General features: G+C 33.5%; 2 protein-coding genes across 5 annotated transcripts in view; one reads left to right on the forward strand and one right to left on the reverse strand.

The window, feature by feature from the left end:
* Nucleotides 1-1,843: 1,843 nt before the first annotated feature.
* LOC110021082 (actin-related protein 2/3 complex subunit 2B-like) lies at nucleotides 1,844-4,093 on the reverse strand. The gene is made up of 3 exons (XM_020719414.1): nucleotides 3,839-4,093; nucleotides 2,726-2,792; nucleotides 1,844-2,077 (listed from the first exon to the last, which is right to left on the reverse strand). The coding sequence occupies exons 1-3, from the start codon at nucleotides 3,931-3,933 to the stop codon at nucleotides 1,844-1,846; spliced, it is 396 nt and encodes a 131-aa protein (XP_020575073.1). The 5' UTR covers nucleotides 3,934-4,093.
* A 1,159-nt stretch (nucleotides 4,094-5,252) lies between these two features.
* Nucleotides 5,253-24,966, forward strand: part of LOC110021119 (splicing factor U2af large subunit B) — a 28,699-nt gene continuing 8,985 nt past the window's right edge. Inside the window, exons 1-4 of one of the 4 annotated variants that reach the window (XM_020719466.1) lie at nucleotides 5,253-5,696; nucleotides 7,701-7,948; nucleotides 14,084-15,404; nucleotides 15,494-15,631. In XM_020719466.1, the coding sequence (XP_020575125.1) occupies nucleotides 14,088-15,404; nucleotides 15,494-15,631 (1,455 nt within the window). In that variant the 5' untranslated portion in view covers nucleotides 5,253-5,696; nucleotides 7,701-7,948; nucleotides 14,084-14,087. Of the gene's footprint in view, nucleotides 5,697-7,700; nucleotides 7,949-13,916; nucleotides 15,405-15,493; nucleotides 15,632-24,966 lie in introns of all 4 variants that reach the window. The other 3 variants (XM_020719464.1, XM_020719467.1, XM_020719465.1) reach the window with 3 other exon arrangements.

The following is a 24,966-nucleotide window of genomic DNA, read 5'->3' on the forward strand; positions in this document are numbered from 1 at the left end:
TGCAATTGGTGGATTTCTACAAGTATACATGTATGTCCTCCACAGTAAACTCCTGAACACCCAATTGTGGAATTCTCATAAGCGGCATTGTGTCATTTTCTTCCGAATTGGTTTCCGAAAAATGTAAGATTGCGATTCAAAGTTAGCAGGGGGTTTAGGTTTTTATGGTAGGTTTCGGGGTGAAATTTTGTGGAGGTTAGGTTAGGAATTGCAGTAGGAATGGTTAGGGCGGTATTGTGGGATTTTTTTTTTTTTTTGAATTTTAGATTGGGATAAGTAAGATAAAAACCTTAAAATTTAGAATCCTAAAAAGTATAGGGTTTGTCGGGTTCTAATACCAAATGATCTAGGCTCCTAAACAGTGTTTGGGAAGTGGGTCTGAAAGGGATGGGGTGGAGGATGGGTAGGGGATGAGATTTTGTGCTATCGGTGATATTTGCAGAGGGATAGTCAATGTTAGATGGATGTGCTGACTGAAAAAAAGCAAGGAAATCACGAAACACTGGCACAGGGGCGCCAGCTGAAATTACGGCGTGGATAATGGAGGGATGGCTAACCGGAACCGATAAAAGCAACGAACTGGCTACGAGTTGGACGATGAAGGAGGCCTCCGAGCGTTTGGGAGAGATCACCACCTCAATCTTATCACGTTACAGACAGTGTGTTTGAAAGAAATCTAAGGATACAACACTCCAATAGAGATAACCAGGAGAAAACATCTTCAAAATACAAAAACCAAGCCAAAAAGTCTTCTCAACAACAAAATAATAACATATATACATAGCTTTTCCACAAAAAAATCTAATTAGAACTTACGAATGAAAGAAATTTAAAAAAATAAGCTGAAATATGAAAAAATATTGGGCAAATCGTTTGTCAATTTCGCGATTGCGGGATCTCTGTAACTGCATGATAGCAGAAGCTGGCTTATGGAACTCCCATGTTCGTAATAGGTTTGTGTCCCGCGTCACTTCGACAATCATATAATTGTATTAGTATAATTTTAAATATATGTTCTTTCAAAATGTAACTATTGATTCCTTGTCAGGCTTGATCTAATTGAGAAAATTACTCAATCAACCTTTGTATATAATGAGGAGAACCCCCAAGTGAGGGCTGACAATTTATGCAAGCAAATCTTCTCATATGCATGCAATACAAATGCCGCGAGATACTTCTAAATTATAATCAGTTTGAGTCATATGCATGAATAACAGCATCATGGACCAAATGTTCTTAAATTTTTATTCCTTATTTTTCCAAATAGTAAACACCTCAATGAGCATGCAACACGTATTAATGGAGTAAAAAGCTAATGATGATGCTCATTATTTATGTGAGAGGATATTTATGTAACTTTTATTCACAAGCAATAGAATATCAGAGAAGCTTATTATTTCTGGCATGTTATACTTTCTTATGAGATAAGTCTATATTGCAATTAACCTGAATTATTTATGGCCTGAAGCATTATGTAGCAAATACATACACTTGTTTTAATTGTCAGAATGACTAAAGTTGCCATTAATGTCAGCAGTATAAGTTTCTAATAATAATAGAAAGATTTACGTACATACCACTCAACTCGTTTGTATTTATATATATAACATCTATACTTCAATTTGCTACAAATATCCCCTCTTCCCTGTTTATGCATAGGTGTTTTCACTTTTAAATAGTGGAATAAAGGTATAAAAGCAAAGTTTAGGTCTTAGATATGTAAATACATAAGAATTGGACGGTATGTGTGTAAATGCTCCATAAATACATTAGTAAAATCATAATTTTCAATGTTAGTTTCTGAACTCTGCAATTAGAACTGATTAATATTCATCTTTTAATGCTAAAATAAGATTAATAAATGCATACCTGTATTTTGTGGAAGTCTGTTAAATCTTAATCTTAGGGTGAGCATATATCCATCTTTAGGAGTTTCAACAACTTCTGCAAAATTAAGTAAAGTCCTTCCGATTTCTGTTAAGGTGGATTTAGGTAATCCATGTTGAAGCATGACTTCTGGTGTTAGTGATAACATGGATATGGACAAGTATATGATAGAGGGATTTGAAGCTGAAGCCTGCAAAACTCTTAAATTGTCAGCATTTCAGTAAAATAGCTGATTTCCTGTTTATATAGTTTACATTCATGCAACTCAATTCTGATGTATTTACATATCTTACAGCTACTTCAATTTCTGCATTCATGCCATCCTACCGATGCATGAAAATGTATATTTTATTTTTAAAAAATTAAAATGATGGTATTATTATTGTGATATGAAAGATTTGGGTGTTATGAATGTAGAAAGAAAATTTAGGGAGGTAGATATGTAAATATATAGGAATTGGGTGTTACGTAAGTAAATGCCCTTTTTTCTTTCTGGATTATGCCTGAATCTGTATGAGCAAAACTGAAAAAGTATACATCGATTTTTCATATTGAAATGTGAAATAAATGATTAGATTGTATGTAATGTAAGCTTTGATGGGACATTTATATACATACCTCCCAATTTCTATGTATTTACATATCCAACAATTAAATTTTACTTTCTACATTTATACCACCCAAATCTTTCATGTCACATCAGAAATAACCCCATTTGAATTACATAGGACTTGAGTGGTATATATGTAAATCTTCTTTTCTTTAATTTTTTGCACTGAGCTGCTTGTATTGCCTTGTGAAATGCCTGATAATAGAAGTAGAACTTGCAGGAGGATACCTGAATGTTGTAGTGAACTGATCCAAATTCATACAGGTGGTGATCAATGTCCCCTAGTATTTCCATGCTAAAATAAAGAAAGGTGATTTTAGAAATTGTATAGTTAACATCAAGCATAAATAATTTATAGCTATTGAAATCAACATTCATCCATGCATGCATGCATGCATGCATACATCCATACAGACATACATACAAAGTTAAATTAGTGATATGTTTTAGTTGATATAATAGATTTGGGTGTTATAAATGTCTAAAGCAAAGTTTAGGTTTTAGCTATGTAAATGCATAGGAAATGGGTGGTATGTATGTAAATGCCCCTTAAAACTACTAAAAAATCAAGAATATAGAGATAACGTGAAATGAAGTGTGAAAATGAGTCATCGACAAGCATGCCGTACTCCCAAGAAGAAGCTATGAGTGCCAATGATAGGAACGTGAAAAATATTGAAGAACTAATGCAAAGAGAAGAATGAGCATGGAAGACGAATAAGCGACGACGGCTCGATAACTATGAAAAACAATGAGAAGTAAATGATTTTTATTAAATTTATAACTGCAATTTCTAGCTGTTATTACTCATCATTAGCTTTTATTTCCTCATTATGTATTTTCTTTTTTTTTTTTGTTGTGTCTATTCTAATCGGGTTTAAATACCCATCCTTCTATCAATAATATTATGCTGCTTTATTCCAAATCCTGATTGTATTCTAACAATTTTGTTCAATTATCATAACATATATTGAACCAAACAAGACGTAGTTGCCTAACACTAAGCTAACTCTACTACACGAGGAAAGTGAACTTATGTTGAGGATAATTCATGTTTCTATGGATTGTGTCCTATGTTTTAGAGTTATGTGATTTGTTTTTGTCCTTAGAGGAGAAAATATTATGTCAGGTAAAGCGAACCGGACGTGCAGTCAATGACAGGCATTGCACTACACTGTCGGACGCACGTCGACACAATACGTGTAGTCTTCCGGATGTCCAGACAGCAGGCTTAATATTTTCTCCCCCAGAGATGAAACAAGTTTATTATTTTTCTATTGACATATCCTTTCGCTTGTAAAAATCCAATTTTGGAAACTTTTTTTGAAGCGAAGTTCTTACCTTTGTAGTTTTTTCAGAATCTCCTTCAAGGCAGGGGATGCCTTGCTGAAACATGCCATCTTCTTGGAGTCCTCCGAATAACTCATGGAGATCATAGCATTCAAATTTATACAGGTTTGAACATCACTGCCAGCTTAGTTTCTGAAATGAAGGCAATAGAAAGTTAGGTCAGGTTCTTGCAGTAAAGTAAGCTTTACATACATTCCACTCAATTCTTATGTATTTACATATCTACCATCTAAACTTTTACATATATGCCCCTTTATCTATATATGAAAATGTATATTTTACTGTTTAAAAGTCAAAATAGTGATATTTTTGATGTGATATGAAACATTTGGGTGGTATAAATGTAAAAAAGTAAAGTTTAGGTGTTGAATATGTAAATTCATAGGAATTGGGTGGAAATGTGTATAAATGTCCCATCAAAGCTTACATTATATGCAATCTAATCATTAATTCACATTTCAATATAAAAATCCCATGTATACTATTCCAGTTTTGCTTATACAGATTCATTCAGGCATAATCCAGAAAGAAAAAAAAGGCATTTAAATGCATACCACCCCATTCCTATATATTTACATATCTAATCCCTAAACTTCAATTCTTACATATATGCAGGGCGGTTAAAAAAGCTCGTTGTTCGCGAACAATTCTTGTTTGGTTCGACAATGAGTTCCTGTTCAATTTGTTCGATAAGTAAATGAGACGAACGTGAACAAATTTTTTTTGTTCGGTTAGTTAAAAGAATCGAACACGAACAGCGATGCGTTCGTCGTGTTCGAATTGTTATTATTCAAAATATAAAATAATTTAATACATACATACAAAGTTAAATTAGTGATATATTTTAGTTGATATAATAGATCTGGGTGATATAAATGTCTAAAGCAAAGTTTAGGTGTTAGCTATGTAAATGCTTAGGGAATGGGTGGTATGTATGTAAATGCCCCTTAAAACTACTAAAAAATCAAGAATATAGAGATAACGTGAAATGAAGTGTGAAAATGAGTCATCGACAAGCATGCCGTACTCCCAAGAAGAAGCTATGAGTGCCAATGATAGGAACGTGAAAAATATTGAAGAACTAATGCAAAGAGAAGAATGAGCATGGAAGACGAATAAGCGACGACGGCTCGATAACTATGAAAAACAATGAGAAGTAAATGATTTTTATTAAATTTATAACTGCAATTTCTAGCTGTTATTACTCATCATTAGCTTTTATTTCCTCATTATGTATTTTCTTTTTTTTTTTTGTTGTGTCTATTCTAATCGGGTTTAAATACCCATCCTTCTATCAATAATATTATGCTGCTTTATTCCAAATCCTGATTGTATTCTAACAATTTTGTTCAATTATCATAACATATATTGAACCAAACAAGACGTAGTTGTCTAACACTAAGCTAACTCTACTACACGAGGAAAGTGAACTTATGTTGAGGATAATTCATGTTTCTATGGATTGTGTCCTATGTTTTAGAGTTATGTGATTTGTTTTTGTCCTTAGAGGAGAAAATATTATGTCAGGTAAACCGGACGTGCAGTCAATGACAGGCATTGCACTACACTGCCGGACGCACGGCGACGCAATACATGTAGTCTTCCGCACGTCCAGACAGCAGGCTTAATATTTTCTCCCCTCAGAGATGAAGCATGTTTATTATTTTTCTATCGACATATCCTTTCGCTCGTAAAAATCCAATTTTGGAAACTATTTTTGAAGCGAAGTTCTTACCTTTGTAGTTTTTTCAGAATCTCCTTCAAGGCAGGGGATGCCTTGCTGAAACATGCCATCTTCTTGGAGTCCTCCGAATAACTCATGGAGATCATAGCATTCAAATTTATACAGGTTTGAACATCACTGCCAGCTTAGTTTCTGAAATGAAGGCAATAGAAAGTTAGGTCAGGTTCTTGCAGTAAAGTAAGCTTTACATACATTCCACTCAATTCTTATGTATTTACATATCTACCATCTAAACTTTTACATATATGCCCCTTTATCTATATATGAAAATGTATATTTTACTGTTTAAAAGTCAAAATAGTGATATTTTTGATGTGATATGAAACATTTGGGTGGTATAAATGTAAAAAAGTAAAGTTTAGGTGTTGAATATGTAAATTCATAGGAATTGGGTGGAAATGTGTATAAATGTCCCATCAAAGCTTACATTATATGCAATCTAATCATTAATTCACATTTCAATATAAAAAACCAATGTATAGTATTCCAGTTTTGCTTATACAGATTCAGGCCTAATCCTGAAAGAAAAAAGGGCATTTACATGCATACCACCCCATTCCTATATATTTACATATCTGATCCCTAAACTTCAATTCTTACATATATGTAGGGCTGTCAAAAAAGCTCGTTGTTCGCAAACAATTCGTGTTCGGTTCATCAATGAGTTCGTGTTCGATTCGTGTGATACGTAGACGGGACGAACGTGAATAAATTTTTTTTCGTTCGGTTAGTTAAACGAACCGAACACGAAGAATGATATTTTCATTCGTGTTCGTATTGTTATTGTTCAAAATATAAAATAATTATAAATAAAAAATTTATGATATTTAAAAAATTAAATTTTATAAATTATAATATATAATAAATTAATAATAATAATATATTAATATACCATATTAGTAATATACTAATATAGATATTATATATTTATATAATATAAGTCATATAACTAATATAATATATTATGTCTATATATTAATATTAGGGATGTCAAACTGGCTCGTCGTTCGTGAACAGCTCGTGGTGACTGCACGATCAATTTCAAAAACGAGCTTATTTCAAACAAACTAAATTTCAAACATACCGAACACGAACACAAGCTCTGGTAACGAACCGAACACAAACACAAGCTCTGTTCGTTCGTGTTCGGTTCGTTTACACCTATGCCAACTTACCTATGCATGAAAATGTGTATTTCACTGTTTAAAAGTTAAAATAGTTATATTTTTTTTGTGATATGAAAGATTTGGATGGCATAAACGTAAAAAGTTAAGTTTAGGTGTTAGATATGTAAATACATAAGAATTAGTTGGTATGTATGTAAATGACTTCTAGGAAAACTATCTCAATCAGTGATCTCTGCTTTGTTTTAAAATTACTCCACCATGATTATAACTGGTTGGTGGAACACCTACTGCCAGTGAGAAAAATATGATAATGAGAGCTGCTTCAGTGACATTTTTGTGAGAAGGTAAAACTTATAAGCTTGATGTAATTGTTAAAGTGGACATATGAGAAAGAAGGCTTAATTTATTTTGTTTTGTGCTTGGGTTATAATTAGAAGATATTTTTTAAAAGAACTTGCAAAAGTAACATTTGATGCTTAATCCAACCATTTCTTGGTAACCGGGCCTCAAATTCTTACCAATGCTCCCACCATTAATAACCCTGCGTCTTGGTTGACATCTATGGTATAAGATTCCTCAGATTGGGGGTTAGACATATTAGGGGTGGTTGGAGACTCTTATATGGCTGCGCCTAAACACTCGAGTACCACCCCTATATAGCATTAGTCACCTGGGGGATTCAAACCCCAGTCGTGAAAGGACTTGCACCGCCGAAATAGATGCTCTATCAATTGAGCTGGGAACTCGGGTAATATATATATATTATACTTTGATACATACAAATCAAAACCGTAATATTATTTAAAATTATCACAGTATCAATTTTTATAAAGTAAATATTTATGCATAAGTTTATGATATCAATGATTGGAAATATTAAAATTTAGGAATTAGATATATGTAAATATATAAGTATTATGTGGTATGTATGTAAATTTATCATAAATGATTTATTTTCTCTTAATCTTTTTATCATTGAAAGAAAACCTGGGGGCAAACGATAAAATGATCCTTAGAGCTATCCCTAGACGCCCAACAACGACGGAACCCGGCCCCCAATCCGCCGCCCCGCCTACCCGCCTCCCCGCCGGCCTCGAGACGCGCTATCTCCTTGCTCGCCTTCACTAAACCTCGCTTTCCTCTGAGGTAATATGAATTCCGACAGAGGACACTATTCTGTCTCCTAAATCTGAAGCCTCTGCAGACTCTCACCACTCCAAACCCCCCAAGGTACTCTCTCTCTACTCCAGAAGTTGTGTGCATTAATGGTGGACGTGGGTAAATACCTAATAGGTTTAATGTTTCCCGATGTAGTGCGGTTTGTGCTCACGATTTTGTTAAGCCAAGTTTCTTCTCAGGCTTCTATCGCCATTTTTTTTGGGGGTGTTAGAATGAATTAGTGTTTAATTTCATTGTTGTTTTATTAAGGGAGGCATAGGTTTACTGTGCCATTACCTTTTTTCTGCTTTTTTTTCTTGTTAACCTTTTCCTTTAAGATGTTATTATTTTCCGTGGATGATCCAGTAGTTTGCTCATTTGGGGAGAACATGAACAAGTGCATGCTACGTTGCTGTGATTTATATTAGATTCTCTTATGATTTTGTGAGGTGAGAGAATTGCCTTTGCCTATGATTTAACAGAAAAACTGAGAAATTTGACGGGTAGGATAGAGAATATATGTTTCACAAAAACAATAGGGATTTTTACATATCAATAACCTGAAACTTTAAATATAATTGATTCACCACCCAAACTTTAAATGAAGATTTATATTCATACCACTCAATTCCTTTGTATTTACATATCTAATACCCAAACTTTATTTTTTAAATACATGCCACCTTATCTATGCATGAAAAGGTTTATTTCATTCTTAAAAAGTTAAAATGGTGCTATTTTTAATGTGTTATGAAAGAATTTGGTGTTATGCATGTAAAATAGTTAAGTATAGGTGTTAGATATGTACATACATAGGAATTGGTGATATGTATGTAAATACATAACTAATTATATTAAAGTATACTAGCTATTCTATGTTATGCGAAAGCAGTGCAGAAACGTAGAGATTTACACAACAAAAATCAAACACGAAAGATTTACGTGGTTCAGCGTTAAGTTGATTCGCTTACGTTCATGGGGAGGGAAACTTCACTTGCACCGAATGGGAGAAAGAAAAAAGCTAGAGGTTGCAACTCACATTTCTCACCATATATCTCTCATAAGTTCTAAGTCACTTTTATAGAGGAGAACTAGGGTATACAAGTAAATAAAACCAAAAGATAAGATTACCCTCAATTACAATAAAAGCCATAAATACAACAATTTTCACCTCATCTCTTACTTATAGATAATTGAGAGATGACCAAATGAGCTTCAAACTCCAATTCAGCTGCACCAAGATGGTTTTCTACGTACCCCCCTCCCGAAAGGATTATGCCTCGCGTAATTCTTCAAAATGTCCGACTAGACAATTAGACCTGAGCTCGAATGTTCATAAACTCCTGCAGCAGGTAGATTTCTGTACTGGTAGTGCCTTTGTGAGCATGTCAGCTGGATTCTTTTTCATATTTATTTTCTTTAATATAACATTGTCATCATCAATCAAGTCCCAAACACAATGATACCTCACATCAATTTGTTTAGTACTAACATGATGAACTGAATTTGTGGTCAGGAATATTGCACTTTGACTATTACAGCACACTGTCAGAGACACCTGATCAACTCCCATGTCATCCAATATGTCTTGCATCAATATTGCTTCCTTCTTTGCTCCGTGATTGTTATGCACTCACTTTTTGTAGTAGACAAAACACAATAGACTAAAGAACTTCTGATTGGATGTCTATCAATGTGAATTATTAGTCAGTCTCAAATCTCCATCTATCCATATCAATTGCATATTCTGAATCAATGTAGCATACACATAAATCTGCAATAGATGACTGGCTGTTAAATACCAAGCCAACATCAACTGTACCCTTTAGATATTTCAAAATACTCTCCAGAGTCTGCCAATGTTTTATTTCTGTATCATGCATGAACCTGCTCAGAACACTCATTATTATGAACTGATCAAATTTTTTATAACATTACCGTAATGACTGCTTCAATCTATACGAAGTCTTGTCTAATTTGTAAACTAAGCCTTTTGATTCTCTATATCCAGGCAGCTGTAGCATGTAGATCTCCTCTTGTGATTTCCTGTGTATAAATGCAGTCTTCATATTGAGTTGTTCCAAGATCAGACCGTATTGTGCTACAAGTGCTAATAGAGCATGGATTGAGGGATGCTTGATCATTGGAGAGAACACTTTGTCATAATCAATTTTTTCTCATTCCCAAAGCCTTCTTTCGCTAATCTTGTCTTGTACCGAATATTAGCTCCATGAGATTCTTTCTTCTTTACATACTCATTTGCACCCAATGGCTTTACTTTCCCGATGAAGCTTCACCAACCTCCAAGTATCATTTTTCCAAAGAGACTCCATCTCTTAATGCATTGTTGTTCTCCAAAGTTCACTTTCTGGCTCTCCATCGCTTCTTTGTAGTGACAAGGAATTTCCGTCTCTGTGATTGAAAGTGCAAATGCAATGTGATCTCTCAACAAAGCTGGTTTTGGGAAATTCTGGCGTTTGGTTTTGCTCCTATCAATAGATTCCTGAGTAGGAATCTCATCCTCAACATCTTCCACTTTCTGCTCAAGAATCTCATCCTTAACATCTTCCACCTTCTGCTCAAGAATCTCATCCTCAACATCTTCTTTTGCCTCTTCCTGAGCACTATCAACATACTCCTAAGCTGTAGCTGCAATCAAATATCTGAGTCAGAGCAGACGAACTTTGTGGAACAAATGGAGTTGCATCAAACTATAGCTTCTGCTACATATTTGTGCTCCCAAGAGGACTCTTCACCTACTTTAAGTCCCGATTTTTTAACAAGCTTGCCTCGTGGATTGTAACATTCCTTCTACAGCTTGAAACCCTTAATTCCACGCTTGAAGCCAATGAAGATCGCTTTATTTGCTTGTGGTTCCAGTTTATTATTCTACACGTGGTAGTAAACTGGACACGTATACACTCATGTGCTCATAATCTCTAGCATGATGCCCTAACTATATTTCCTTTTGGATCTTCTCCTCAATAGCTACAGAAGACAGACAATTCACTAAGTGGCATGCATATTTTATGGCATCGACCCAATAAATTCTATCCAATACCGCATTAGATAACATAAATTGAACTTTCTCTATCAAAGTTCTGTTCATCCTCTCTGTCACACCGTTCTGCTGTGTTGTCTCTCGAACAGTGAAGTGATACTCTATCCCGCTCTCTGACACTCTTGCAAGAACACATTCAAAATATATTCTCCCTATTGTCTGATCTGATACACCAAGTTTTTTTATTAGTGTGAGTCTCAATCCACTGCTTCTAAGTTATGAAAATCTCATGCAATTCGCTTTGGCACTTAATGGTCTACACTCAAACATAAATGGAGTGATCATCAATAAAATAGACAACATCTCCACCCGTTGAATGATGCTATCTTCGTCGGGCCCCAAAGGTCTATGTGAGCGTACTCTAAGGTTTATTTTGTACTATGGATGACAATACCAAAAGATATTCATGTCTTCTTACCAATCACATAATGTTTACAAAAATCTAGCTTACATGTGCTCACTTCTTTGATCAATCATTTCGTCACCTAAGCCTGAAGTGAAGCTTCTGGCATGAGCTAGTCGCATATGCTACAACATAGCGGCCTCAGATGCATTATCAACAACAATAGCAGTTCTAATCATTATACTATCTTGAAGATAGTAAAGATTGTGATGATGAACTCTTTTCATAAAAATCTTTGCTCCATGACATATCCTTAGAACCTTTGTCTCAATAATTACTTTGTAGCCCTTAGACTCTTTAAAGCCCAAACTGACACTAAATTCTTTATGGTATCTAGAATATGTTTAACATCGCTCAGCTACCACACAATACCATCATGTATTCGAATAAAGATATTTTCCACACCAATAGTACAATAAGCTTGGTCATTGGTCATAGTCACTGCACCACTATCCAACTCCTTGTTCATACAAAACCATTTTTGAGGAGGACAAATGTGATATGTAGCACTTGTATGCAGAATGCGACACGAATTAGCTGTAAATAAGCTGTGCGAAACTGCAAATAACGATATAGCTGAATCTGCCTCTTCACATCTTTCCGCACTGATATTGGTTTTCACCCAAGATGCAACTTTCTTTTCTCTTCCCATTCAGTTTCAGATAATATTTCTTCTAATGACCAGACTCTAAACACAAAGCACGCTGATTTTTCCGAAGATTGTGCTCACGAGGCTTGCCCTGCTTTTAAGAAGTGTTGCCACAGTCATCTTTCTTTGCCAAATTTTCTTCTTTTTTTCAGATCCGCCACTTTGGAGTGTAAGTGCATCAGCTGATTTCATCTTTGCAGACTTTTTGTCTCTTCGACAGAACACATGATTCAACAACATCATAGTCACTTCACCATAACTCAAGATCCCCTTCCCATGAATGAGTGTCATAGTGAAATTTTCATACTTATCTGGGAGCGAATTCAATAGTAAGAATGCCTTGTCTTCATTTTAGACCTCTACATTCAAATTTAACAGATTTGCTAACAAGTTTGTGAAGTCATTCAAGTGTTCTTAAATAGTAACCCCATCTAAAATCTATAAATTCAACGCTTTATATGGAGACAGTTCTCCATGCTTTTCGTGAGATATTTGTTCTCCAACACTCTCCACAATTTTCCTGTAGAAGTCTCCATCATCACCCCGTATTTGATCTCCTAGGTCAAGGAATTTTGGATCAAACCATAAACACCCCGTTTTATCTTCAACTAATCTCTCTCTGACATCTCTTCAGGACATTCCTTGCTATCCAGGATTTCTTCTAGATTCAAAGAATACAACGAAACCATCACCTCACATCGCCACATGTCAAAGTTTCATTTGTCGTGAAATTTCATTACATCAATTTTGTCAGGATGCATAACTATCCGATGAATCGACTTTTCCACTCTTATAGTGGACGTTGATGAACCTGATATCGTGTTATGGTTCATTTCTGGCATTGTTGGAATCTTTTTCCTAAAAAAAAATTCATATATCAGTATATCCTTTTCTCCTCAATCCACGTGAATCCACTGGTGCTTTCCTTTTTCCACGCGAACTTTCGCCGAACCCCGCCAGAAAGTGCCACCGGACTGTCTGACCGTCGGAATCGCTGCCGCTATCCCTCCTCGAGCAATGCGCCGAACCTTCATGTCCAAGCCACCAGCCTGCCGACGTTCTGCTGCCAAACCTTGGAATCCACTAACAAAGTACTCCATCTTCTCTAAAAACTCCAGCAACGCACATTAGATTTGTTGCTATCAACGCCGAACGACGCTCCAATCACGAACCCAAAGCTCTGATACCAATTGTTTTGCGAAAAATAATGTGGAAGAGTAGAAATTTACACAAAAATAATCAAACACAAAAAATTTACGTGGTTCAGTGTTAAGTTGATTCGTGTACATCCACGGGGATGGAGATTTCACTAGTATCGGATGGGAGAAAGAAAAACAGTTAGGGGTTACTACTCACACTTTTCAGCTTATATCTTTCATAAGTCCAAAGTTCTTTTTATAGAGAAGGACTAGGGCATAAGTAAATTAAGCTAAAAGACAAAACTACTCATAATTACAATAAAAGCAATAAATGCAACAGTCTACACCACCTGCATTATCTGATGCTACTTGGTAAAATAAGTAAAATTTTATAACTGAATGCTTTTTTGTTTTGTCTTTATTGGTGTCTCTAGTCTCTTTTTTTTTCTCGTGCAACTTTGAAATTTTGTTGTTGATGGATGCTCCTTTAGATGGCTTATTTACAGCAACTCATTTGGTAAGAATTCCATGTATGCAATGTTCTTAATCAGCACAAGTTTAAGTTGCGCTGTTATTCACAGAGAACTTCACATTAAGGGTATTTGTTTTTTGTTCTCTTTTATCTCAAGTGTTCGGTCCTGCTTTGATAATCTCTGTTATTTATATATGATAAGATTTAGGAATTTTTACCTTTCGTAAGTGTGTAATTTACATACTTTTGATCTCTAATTGCTTCTCTAAAATGGTTATCTGAGTTCTTCTAGTGACATAGATCTTCTAACTTTCAGGTTTTCAAGAGAATTTCTACATCACTGAAAACAATTTTTGTGTGGTTGCTAAAGTTTGTATGGTTATAAACCTGTTTTAGTGTTTGCGAAGTTATCCCTGCTTTGTATTCATTTTTCTTGTTGAAGGCTTCATCTTGAGACGGTAGTGTATGGGTTTTTCATACCAGTAAAATGGGAAGGAAAGATACAAGTAAAGAGAGATCTCGGAGAAATCCTGATGAAGGCACCTCAGCACGGACTAGGGCTTTCAGCTTTGACGAGATTATGTCGAGGAGAAACAAGAAACTAAACTCAAATACTTGTGAAAAAACCAGCAAAATGCAGGGCTCTTTTGAAAATGTTATTAATACCTTTGATCAGACAAGCGATGATGACCGTCACCCAATTAGGAGTGTTTCGAAGGACTTTGTGAAAGAGAGATTCAGAAGGGAAGAATCAAATTCGAAAAGGGAGAGAGATGTCAAAGAAAGAAAAAATGAGAAGGTGAAATCCATCCATGGTAAAATCATTAGAAACAAAGACAGCACGGATGAAAAGTACAGCCGCCATTCATCTAAAAGTGTCAAGTTGCTCACCACTGAATCTGAGAAGGCTTCGGGAAAGAAAAGAGTCAAAGATTTTGAGGAGAATGATAAGTATGATGAGCATTATAATAATTCTAAGAGGGATAGAAAAAATGAATATTATGATGACTATCATAGTGATGATAAGGGTAGGTATGAAAATGATGCCAAGAAATATAAGAAGCGAGAGTCTAGCAAATTGCAGGATCCAAAGTATTCAGAAAAAGAAAGTCATAAAAAATACAGACTTGAACCTCTCTATGAAGATTCTAGATTGAGAAGAAGATCAAGGAGCTTGGAGTATGATCGAGATGGAGAAATGTATGGTTCTCCATCACATTTGCCACGAAAACATGCCTACATCCGAAATGATCAAGGAGAGTCCCGTAACCACAATTTAAAGAAAAAACATTCAGATGGTGATCGATACAAAACTTCAGGTGATGGTGGCTATTATAGCGGACATCACCGGAAACATAGAAGTGGACTTGGTGGCTACTCACCCAGGAAGAGAAAAACTGAGTCGGCTGTTAAAACTCCATCCCCAACAATTCGATCTCCGGAGAGGAAAATTGCTACATGGGATCAGCTTCCCTCAGGAACGAACGTCACTAATACTGTATCCATTTTTACGAGTTTCCCTCTGACTGCTAATAAAGTTGTTGATGGTGAATCAGCTGTTGTCGTTACCCCAGCAACAACCAAAAAAAACCCTGCAACTTCAATTGACTCTGTATCTGTGGTGACAAATTTGTCAATCGACTCAGTTCAACTCACCCAAGCAACCCGTCCTTTGAGGAGGCTTTATATCGAAAACTTACCTTCTTCTGCCTCAGAAAAATCAGTTATTGATTGCCTCAATGAGTATTTGGTGTCACCTGGTACTAATTCTATAAGAACAACTAGACCATGCATTAGTTGTATTGTATGTATCAAATTTCCTACATTTGGAGTTGATTTATCTCTACGTGTATTTTGATTCTAAGAGTGCTTATTTACTGTTTTTTTTTTCAGATAAATAAAGATAAAGCTCAGGGTCTCGTTGAATTTCTTACACCAGAGGATGCTACTGCAGCTCTTTCTTTTGATGGCAACTCCTTTGCCGGATCGGTTCTCAAGTTGAGACGTCCTAAAGATTTTGTTGAAGCAGCAGTAAGATTCCATGCGTGCATAACCTTGATTTTGTTCTTATTTATTTATTTATTTATTTCTGAATCGGCCAAAACCAATTAATTTGTGCTATGTTTTCTATTTTTTTGATATGATTGAGTAGAATATTTTGTTGGAAATTTCTTAAAAGAAGTGACTCAAGGCATCACTTTTCAGCATCCTTCACTTTATTATATAAATCTACATGTACCTGTTAATTAAAATTGAAAACTCTAAGTTTGTTTTCATTTTGCGTTCTCCCCTTAACCTTTTATTCTGATTAAGTTTAAATTATTTTTTATTTTTTCAAGTACTTGAACATTTATATTATTATATAGTTCTCATTATCTTTAGTTAACGCAGTAACATTTAGGATGTCAACTTTGCCTTACTCTAGTAAGCTCGCATGTTTTTTTTTATCCAGTGCATGCATTGAATTGGAAATTAATGGTTGTTATCATTGGGAAGAATCCTGAAGGAAGCAAAGAAAACATAACTTTTATTGTAAAAGTTTAAGATTTGGGTTCTTCTTCGAGTCAAAGAATTTGTGAATGAACTTCACAGTAAGGCTGTAGTAGATTTAAAAGGGGCATTTACATACATAGCACACAATTATTATGATTTACATATCTCACACCTAGAACTCAAATTTTTAATATCACATTAAAAAAATAGCACTATTACCACTTTTAAAGGTGATTCACACTTTGTCATGCATAGGTTTAAAGCACCAAAGTGCTATGTATGTAAATATGAAAGTTTAGGTGTGAGTATGTAAATAAATAAGAATTGTGAATAAGAATTGTGTGCTATGTGTACGTAAATTTTCCTATTTAAAAACAAATAAATTAAAAAGCATTCTTATATGATTGGTTTGGAACGTCTTAAGCTTTAATTCACTTGTAATTCAATTTTTTCACAAGCTTGGTTGACAAATGTATCAGTTAGGGTTCAAGGTTTCCACCTTCTATGGGCGCAGAGGTTTATGTGTTCTATCCATGGTGTTAAGGGAGAAAGACACTTCTGTTTTGCAATGGAGCTTATTTTGTTATAAGGACATCATTGTATAAATTATATGCTGTATATGTTCATTTGATCTTATGGACTGAACATAGGAACCTGATTTTATTTAATTTTTGCATGGAATTTCTGTGTTTTCTTTTCGTTTCCACAATCAAGACATCATATTAAAATTATTTCGTAGAAGACAGATAAACAGATGAGACTAATATTATGCATGATTCAGCAATGCCAGCATGCTATCTTTCAATGTTCTAATTGTCCTAAAAAAATTCGATTAGCCTTTAGAAGCACATATGATGAATTATATTTTGCATCAACTATCAAGTAAAGTGTCAAAAAAATTCCTTGACTATCTACATGGGGTTACTTCAGTCACATAATATATAAATTGCCAAATTAGTTTCCAGACTCTTTTAATATGGGCTGAAACAGTCCCAAAAAGGACTATTTTAGCTTCCATGAAAGAGTTTGGGACCAAATTGACTCTTTATAGACTTTGAGATTAAATTAGACCTCTAAAAAGAGTCAAGGGACCATTTTGACATTTTTCTCATTTAGTATCGTATTGGATTGGTTTAAGTTGCTTATATCTTTATAGCATCCATTGCAAAATTTATCTCATCACATCTGCATTTATCCTATTGAATACAGCGTTTAGTAGACATTTTATAGATCTTATTTGATTGGATGCCATGGAAAAAATTCAATGGTTCTTTGGTTTTCTATTATAATGCTAATGTTGTAATTCTGAAAACAATATTAGTTCTATTCAGATTGTTGTTTATCTGCAGAATAATTTCACTTATTATTTCTAACCAATGTGTTTTATTTCTTTCTTTTTGTATTCTATTTTAGACTTTATGCATGTTAAATAGACATGCATTTTTTATTTTGATAACATTTTTTTTCTGAAAAATCAAACACTCGTGACATGGAATTTAATGATCAGCATCTTTATTGAGGTTTGTAATCTTTAATATATACAATAAGACCTATTAGGTGAATTAATAAGTTATTTGGTGGCTTATAAGTAGGAAAATTTTTTGAAACATCTGTTGAATCTTTTGCATTCCTTCGAATCCTCATAATACATATTTTAGACCCCTTAGACGTTTCATAGGGTGATCTTTATTATTTTATGTCACGCTTTTTCTTTCATGTTCTTATATGTAAATTATATGACTGATTTTTTACCAATCCCTGAATTGGTTTTTTCATGCATACTGTGAAAGAGCGTTTTTTTTTTTATTTTTTAAATCAGCTTAGGCGAAATTTCGCTATTTCATTGAGATTTTCTCCGCGTCTTATATATTTTCTCAGTCGGTATGCTATGTTGGTATCCTTAGATGAAAGCTTATCTGACAAACATGTTGGAATCTCTTTCAAATAGGGTATTTTTATTGGGTCTGTCATAATTCACATTCAGGATCGCGACAAAGCGGAGACTTTTTATAGCAGAATTCAAGGGGTAGTGCAAGATTGATGAAATTGCTGCTTACTTTAACTCTATAACCAAATTTACAAAATGATATCAGACCAATCCTTCTTAGTGGTCTTTGGTACAAGCTTGAGGTTAGTTTCTGAGGTTATCTTTTGAGATGCTCATTTAGTACCATCTGTCGAAAGTGTGCCCCCCTTCGCAGATTTTTTTTCTCTCTTATGGAAGATATTTTTTGGAAAATTTACATACAGATCACTCAATTCTTATGAATTTACATATGCAACACTTAAGCTTCACTTTTTACATGCATGCCACCCTACCTATGCATGAAAATGTGTATTTCACTTCTAGAAGTTAAAATAGTGGTATTTTTTATGTGATATGAAAGACTTGGGTGGTATAAATGTAAGAGGTAATGTTTAAGTGTTACATATATAAATAAATAGGAATTGGGTGGTATATATGTAAATGCCCCTATTTTTTTTGGTTTTGACAGTGTGCATTGAGATATCACATTAATTGCATATTTTTCTCCCTGTACTCAATTTGCTTGGTGCGGCGTGCATGTATTGTTTATTTTTGTTGTTATTAAGATGTTTATATAGCAAAATAGGTTGATTTTAGCTAATTAGGTAAACATAAGTTTGTATTGGTTTTAGGGGCATTTACATGCATACTGCCTAATTCCTATGTATTTACATATCTAACTCCTAAACTTTACTATTTACTTTTATACCACACAATTCTTTCATATTACATAAGAAAATGCCACTATATTAACTTCTAAAAACTGAAATACACCTTGTCATGCATAGGTAAGGTGACATACATGTAAAAGTTGAAGTTTAGGTGCTAGATATGTAAAAGCATAGGAATTGAGTTGTATATATGTAAATCATCCTTGGTTTTATTAGTCTATTTATAGCTTGTATATGTTTTTGGTATCTGTTATAGACTTAAACCCATTTTAGTAACGCAGGAGGAACTGCCAAACATCTATGTAGTTGGGAACTAATTACCATGAGCTTAAGCTTTCTTTCATTCCTATTTGTTTCTGAACTAGAGTAGCTTCCTTGAATTATTGAAAATTTTTTGTTGTTTCAATTGGCTTATCCTGGCAGTTCCTATGGTGCATGAAATGATTCTTTATCAACAACAACAAACCCTTACCCCACTAAGTGGCATGAATTATTTTCTCCAATGTGTCTTATTGAGTGTCTTATTTTCTTTTACTTCTAATAAATTAAGATCATTTTTTATACAATATGCCCAAGTCTTTTTAGATCTACCTTTATTTTTCTTAACACAAGTCAAATCTAAAAACATCTACTCTCCTAAACGAATCATCAGATGGTCGACATTTAATGTGACCAAACCATCTGCAATGAATCTCTAATCTTGTCTGCTATTGAAGCTACGCCAACACTTTCACGGATATATTAGTTTCACATTTTGTCTTTATGTGTCAAGCCACTCATCCACGTAAGCATTCTCATCTCTGCAGCACTTAACTTAGATTTATGCTTCTTTTTTAAAGACAAACATTTTGTGTCATATAGCATTGCAGGTCTCGCCACCATCTTATAAAATCTTCCTTTAAGTATAAGCAATAATTTTCTATCACACAATAGCCCGATACATTCCTCCACTTCAACCGACCAACTTGAATTATACTAATAACATCCCCTTCTATATTACCATCACTTTGAACAATAGACCCGAGTTATCTAAAACGTTCAAACCTTTTAATGATTTGATCACTTATTGTTACAATTGTACCACTAGATCTACTCTACTAAAATTATATTTCATGTATTCAGTTTTAGATCTATTAAAACGAAGGTCTTACACTCTTATACAGACCTCTATAATTCAAGTTTTTTTCTGAACTATTTCTCTAGTCTTATCCACAAGAAAGATAGCATCAGCGAAATACATACATGAAGGTACATCCTGTTGTAAGTGTCCAGTAAGAGTATCCATAACTAAAGCAAAGATATAGACTTAAAACCAATCCCTGATGCAATCCAATTAAAATAATACATGAAGGTACATCCTGTTGTAAGTGTCCAATAAGAGCATCCATAACTAAAGCAAAGATATAGGCTTAAAACCAATCCCTGATGCAATCCAATTAAAATAGAAATACTTGGTCAATCCTCCTTTTGTTCGAGCACAAGTAACAGCTCTAGTATACATATCTTTAATCATATCAACGCCTTTCTTTTCTAGAACTCTACTTCTCTTGGAACTTTATTGCAAGCTTTTTCTAAATCTGTAAAAGTCATGTAAAGATCCTCCTTACTCTCTCTATACTTCTCCATCAATCCTCTCAATAAATGTATAGCTTCCATAGTAAACTAGTCTGACATAAATCCAAACTGAATATGAGAAATCTTTTTATCACTTGTTAACCTATGTTCAATTACTCTCCCATAATTGTAATTTGTGACACATTAATTTAGTTTCTCTATGATTTGCTCACTCTTGTACATCCCATTTATTTTTAAAAATGGGGACCAAAATACTCTTCCTCCACTCATACATCTTTTTAGCTTTATAAATAATATTAAAAAGTTTAGTAAACTAAGAAACTCTTATAAATTTTAAATATTTTCACACTTTAATTGGGATATCATTAGGATCTACTGATTTTTCACCCTTGATTTTCTTTAAAACCTCATCAATTTTGTTTTTACTAATACGACAGTAAATACGACGGTAAAAATAAAGTACATTATTATCATTATGATATTAAAATCACGAAGGTTGATCATATTTTCAAAAACTTCATTGAAAAGTTTATCAAAATATCTCACCTACCTATGTTAAATATTTTTCTAGCTGAATATTTTTCTCTAACAATTTTTTTTTTATTTTCATCTTTAATACACTTTACTTGAATTAATTTTTTATTTTTCTTTTGTCTTTGCTAGTTTATACATATATTTTCACATTTATTAAAATCTAATTTATTTTAAAGATCGCTAAAAATAAAATTCTTAGTGTTATAAATTATTTTCATAAACTCCCTGCGGGCCACCTTATGTTTTTCCAGTTTTCTAAGTTATTACATTTAAACTAATTTTTATAACAAAATTTCTCATATTTTATCTTGTACAATATTATTCCACGACCAACTATTTTTATTTACATATATCTTTACATTTGTTTCTCCAAGTAATTATTTTGTCATTTGTTTAATGATGCTTGTTGTTTTATCCTACATACAAGTAACTTCTTCATGAACATCACAAATCTTAAAATCTTATAGTTTACTCATAAAAATAATTTTATTTGTCTTTTAGATGTCCCCATCTAATTATATGATAATATTTCATTGTATTTTTTATCTTTCAACTTCTAATATTAAAATCTAGAACTAATAATCGATGTTGAGTACTTAAATTTTCACTTGGAATGACCTCATAATCGTTACATTTCTCGATGATCTCATTTTTTTTATAAGAAAATAATCAATTTATATTTTATGAGATTCATTCTTATAAGTAATAACACGCTCATCTCTTTTCTTAAATAAAATATTAGCGATAACAAAATCATAAATTAAAGCAAAATCTAATGTGATTTTACCTCCTTCATTAATTACTAGATAACATAGCAACCATGAATATTTCTAAAATCCTCTACCACCAACGTGTCCATTTAAATCTCATCCAATAATTTTTTTTTTCAAAAGGTATCATTTGTATTAATTCATCTAAGTCATTCCAAAGTTTTTATTTTGAACTTATATCTAAACCGATTTGAGGAGCATAAACACTTATAACATAAAAAATTTTAGTATCAATAATAATATTTAGTACTATAATTATATTTCTAATTCTATTCATTTTTACAATATTATCTTTCGAACTCTTATCTATAATTACACCTACACCATTTTTAGTACTTCTACCTGAATATCAAAGTTTCAAATGTAAGCTATTTTATTTGGTTACTTGAATGCATAAGATATTTATCTTTCTATGAACCATAATGTCTATAGATTTTTTTAATTTACAGTGAGAGTACCCATATTTCAAGTGTCTATCCTAATGTTAGTTTCATGGACTAAGTTTTTGACCCGCATCTGTTCATAATGTGGGAAACCTTACACACATTCACTGTATTCACGTCATATAGCGCGTCGCTTCCAGAAAACGTCCTAGCTTTAGCACAATGATTTAAAGGATTCATTTTATGATTTTTTGACAAAAAAATTACATTGACTGTCACATACCTAACACAACCCTCTACTTTTTGCATCTGGGGCTTGAGACCCGACGATGACAATGTCTAAAATATTTTTTTGTAAAATCTTTAATTATTTTAAGGAAGCTTTACATACATGCCACTCAATTTCTATTTATTTATATATCTAAAACCTAAACATCAATTGTTACATACCACTTCACCTATGCATGAAAAGACATATTTCATTTTTTTAGAAGTTAAAATGGTGGTATTTTTTACTGGTATAAATGTAAAAATCAAAGATTAGGGGTTAGATATGTAAATACATAGGACTTGGGTGGTATGTATGTAAATGCCTCCTTTTTTAATCATTCATATCATTGTCTCTTTGATCTTTTCTGTATCATTAATTTATAAAACCTTAATCTTTGGCTATTATACTGGGATTGCTAGTTTCCAGTTGAATCATTTCAGTTTTAACGTTCTGATAGAAATATATCTCAAATGTTAATCAGCAGTTTTCATAGGTTTCCTTATTTGTTTTGCCATATTTGGAATTTTTTGGGTTCAGATACTTGTGGCAGCCTAATCTCCTTTATTATTTCTTGTAAAGTGTTATATGCAAAGCCTATCCTATGCGTATGTCAGAATTTGTTCATTTTTTCTATTCCATGCACATGAAAGAATTGACACAAGTATTTTATTATTGGTGATTTGCATTACCACACAATCTTTTATATTTATATATCTAAGACCTAAATTTTGTTATGTAGTTGTATAATACCCACTTTTTTAGCATCACAACAAAATACTGCTAATATTAACTTTTGTAAAGTGAGATATACATTTTCGTGCATTATTTTTATGTGTTCGTGATACCAAAATGCTATAGAAGTAAATATCAAAGTTTAGGTTTTAGATATATACAAACATAAAAATAATGAGGTGTGTTTGTAAATCCATCTTTAATATGTTATACCATTGTAGATTATGAAGGCTCCACCACAAGTTCAAGAACTAAAGGGCATCAATAAATATCAAGGATCACAAACTATGAATTTCAAGATTTATCAACGACATGGTGAAATTAGACTGAAAAAAGTATGAATTGAATCTGAAGTCTGGAATTCACAAATTGAAGTTCAAAATCATTAATTTCAAACTTGTACAATATCTCCTTGCATGTAGCTTTATTTTTAAGTTTTCAAACTTTAATTTTAAGGTTCATATATTTGGCTTTAGGACTATATTTCCTTGCATTTAGTTTTATTCCAAGTGATTAGAAGCTTTCTTTGGTTGTCCAAGCAAGCCTCCCCCCTCCAAAATTTGAAACTTAAAACTAGGTGGTGATTGGAGTGGTTGCAAACTCACCGCTTTGTGTGCTTGCCTCCCTATCTCTTTTTTCTCAATTTTTTTTAATTTAAAATTTTATGGACTGATTTTATCCTTAAATATTGCATTGGAATGAATGAAATCAGTTTTGGATGATTGGAAAAAAAAAAAAAAACTCTTAAAATTCTCTTAAAATTGTTTTCCTTTTCTATTGGAGCTTAGCGTTTATTGTTGGGAGGAGTTTGTTATTTTAGTTAGTTTTTTGCTCTTCATTCCAACATCACCATTTAACAATATTCATCATGAAAACCACGTCAAACTGAACTACTATCTTCCTAAGGCCTCAAACCATTCTAAACGTGACAAAAATTGAGCTATACCAATTTCACAAAATTAAAATTTTTACTATGACCAGCTCTAGGAAATAATTCATGAGTTCTTATGCTCATATTTACTTGGCTTTAAATCACCTCTATTTGTTAGCCAACTTCCCAAATTTTAGATCCGGTGGTTTTCATAATTGCAGCTAAAGGATATTAATACTATTTGACATAGAAATCGACATGATTTTTCACATAAATTAAGATAAAGCAAATATTATTCTTTAATAATCCAAAATAACACGAATACAAGGATAAGCACCTACAATTTGAAGGGTAGGCGATCTCTCCCAATTTTTGCAATTCGAGAGGAAGTCTTTCTCAAACCCTACACGTAAATCTCACAACAAACAACAATCATCCCGATAATAACTCAAATTCCTCTTTATATTCCATGATAGTCCCCTCCTGAGTCAAGACATATAATTGCTTGTGAAAGTCTCCTTCTCGAATGACTCAAAAACATTCCAACAAATAATTCTTAAATTCCTCCCATGAGTGAATCAAATACTCAGCCTCCCTCCATTGAAACAAGGCTAGGGCTTTCTCCTCTAAACATAACTCAATTGTCGTGAGATTCTCCTCCCCATTTAGCCCATTTATTGTGAAGTATCACTCCACTTGATGCACCCACTCTGTGTGTCTTCTCCCACGAAGATCGGCATTTTCAACACCCTAGCCCTAGCATCTCTACCCCAACTTTTTTTTCGTCCCCTGTTTCCCCCATGTATTAAGGGTAAAACTATCTTCTTCAATCATAGCCATACCCTCGCCCTGCTTCTCTCCTCTCTTCTTCGTGCTCCTACATACCTCTTGCATATAACCTCTTCATATTTCAACCCAATTGCCTCCATCAGAAATCTCTAATCTACCCTGTGCCCTAGGTGAGGTTCTTGATGTGGGATGTTTTCCTCCTCTTGTTGCTCTCGTTTGATCGCCTTCACTTTCGATCTGACCACGAAATC

Source organism: Phalaenopsis equestris, unplaced genomic scaffold (assembly GCF_001263595.1).
Source record: "Phalaenopsis equestris unplaced genomic scaffold, ASM126359v1 Scaffold000121, whole genome shotgun sequence".
NCBI lineage: Eukaryota > Viridiplantae > Streptophyta > Magnoliopsida > Asparagales > Orchidaceae > Phalaenopsis > Phalaenopsis equestris.

Coding starts and splice junctions, on each gene's coding strand:
- LOC110021082 (XM_020719414.1), bottom strand. CDS start 3,933: ATGATCTCCATGAGTTATTCGGAGGACTCCAAGAAGATGGCATGTTTC. Junction 2,793..3,838: donor ATTCTGAAAAAACTACAAAG/GTAAGAACTTCG, acceptor TCTTTATTTTAG/CATGGAAATACTAGGGGACA. Junction 2,078..2,725: donor CAGTTCACTACAACATTCAG/GTATCCTCCTGC, acceptor AGAGTTTTGCAG/GCTTCAGCTTCAAATCCCTC.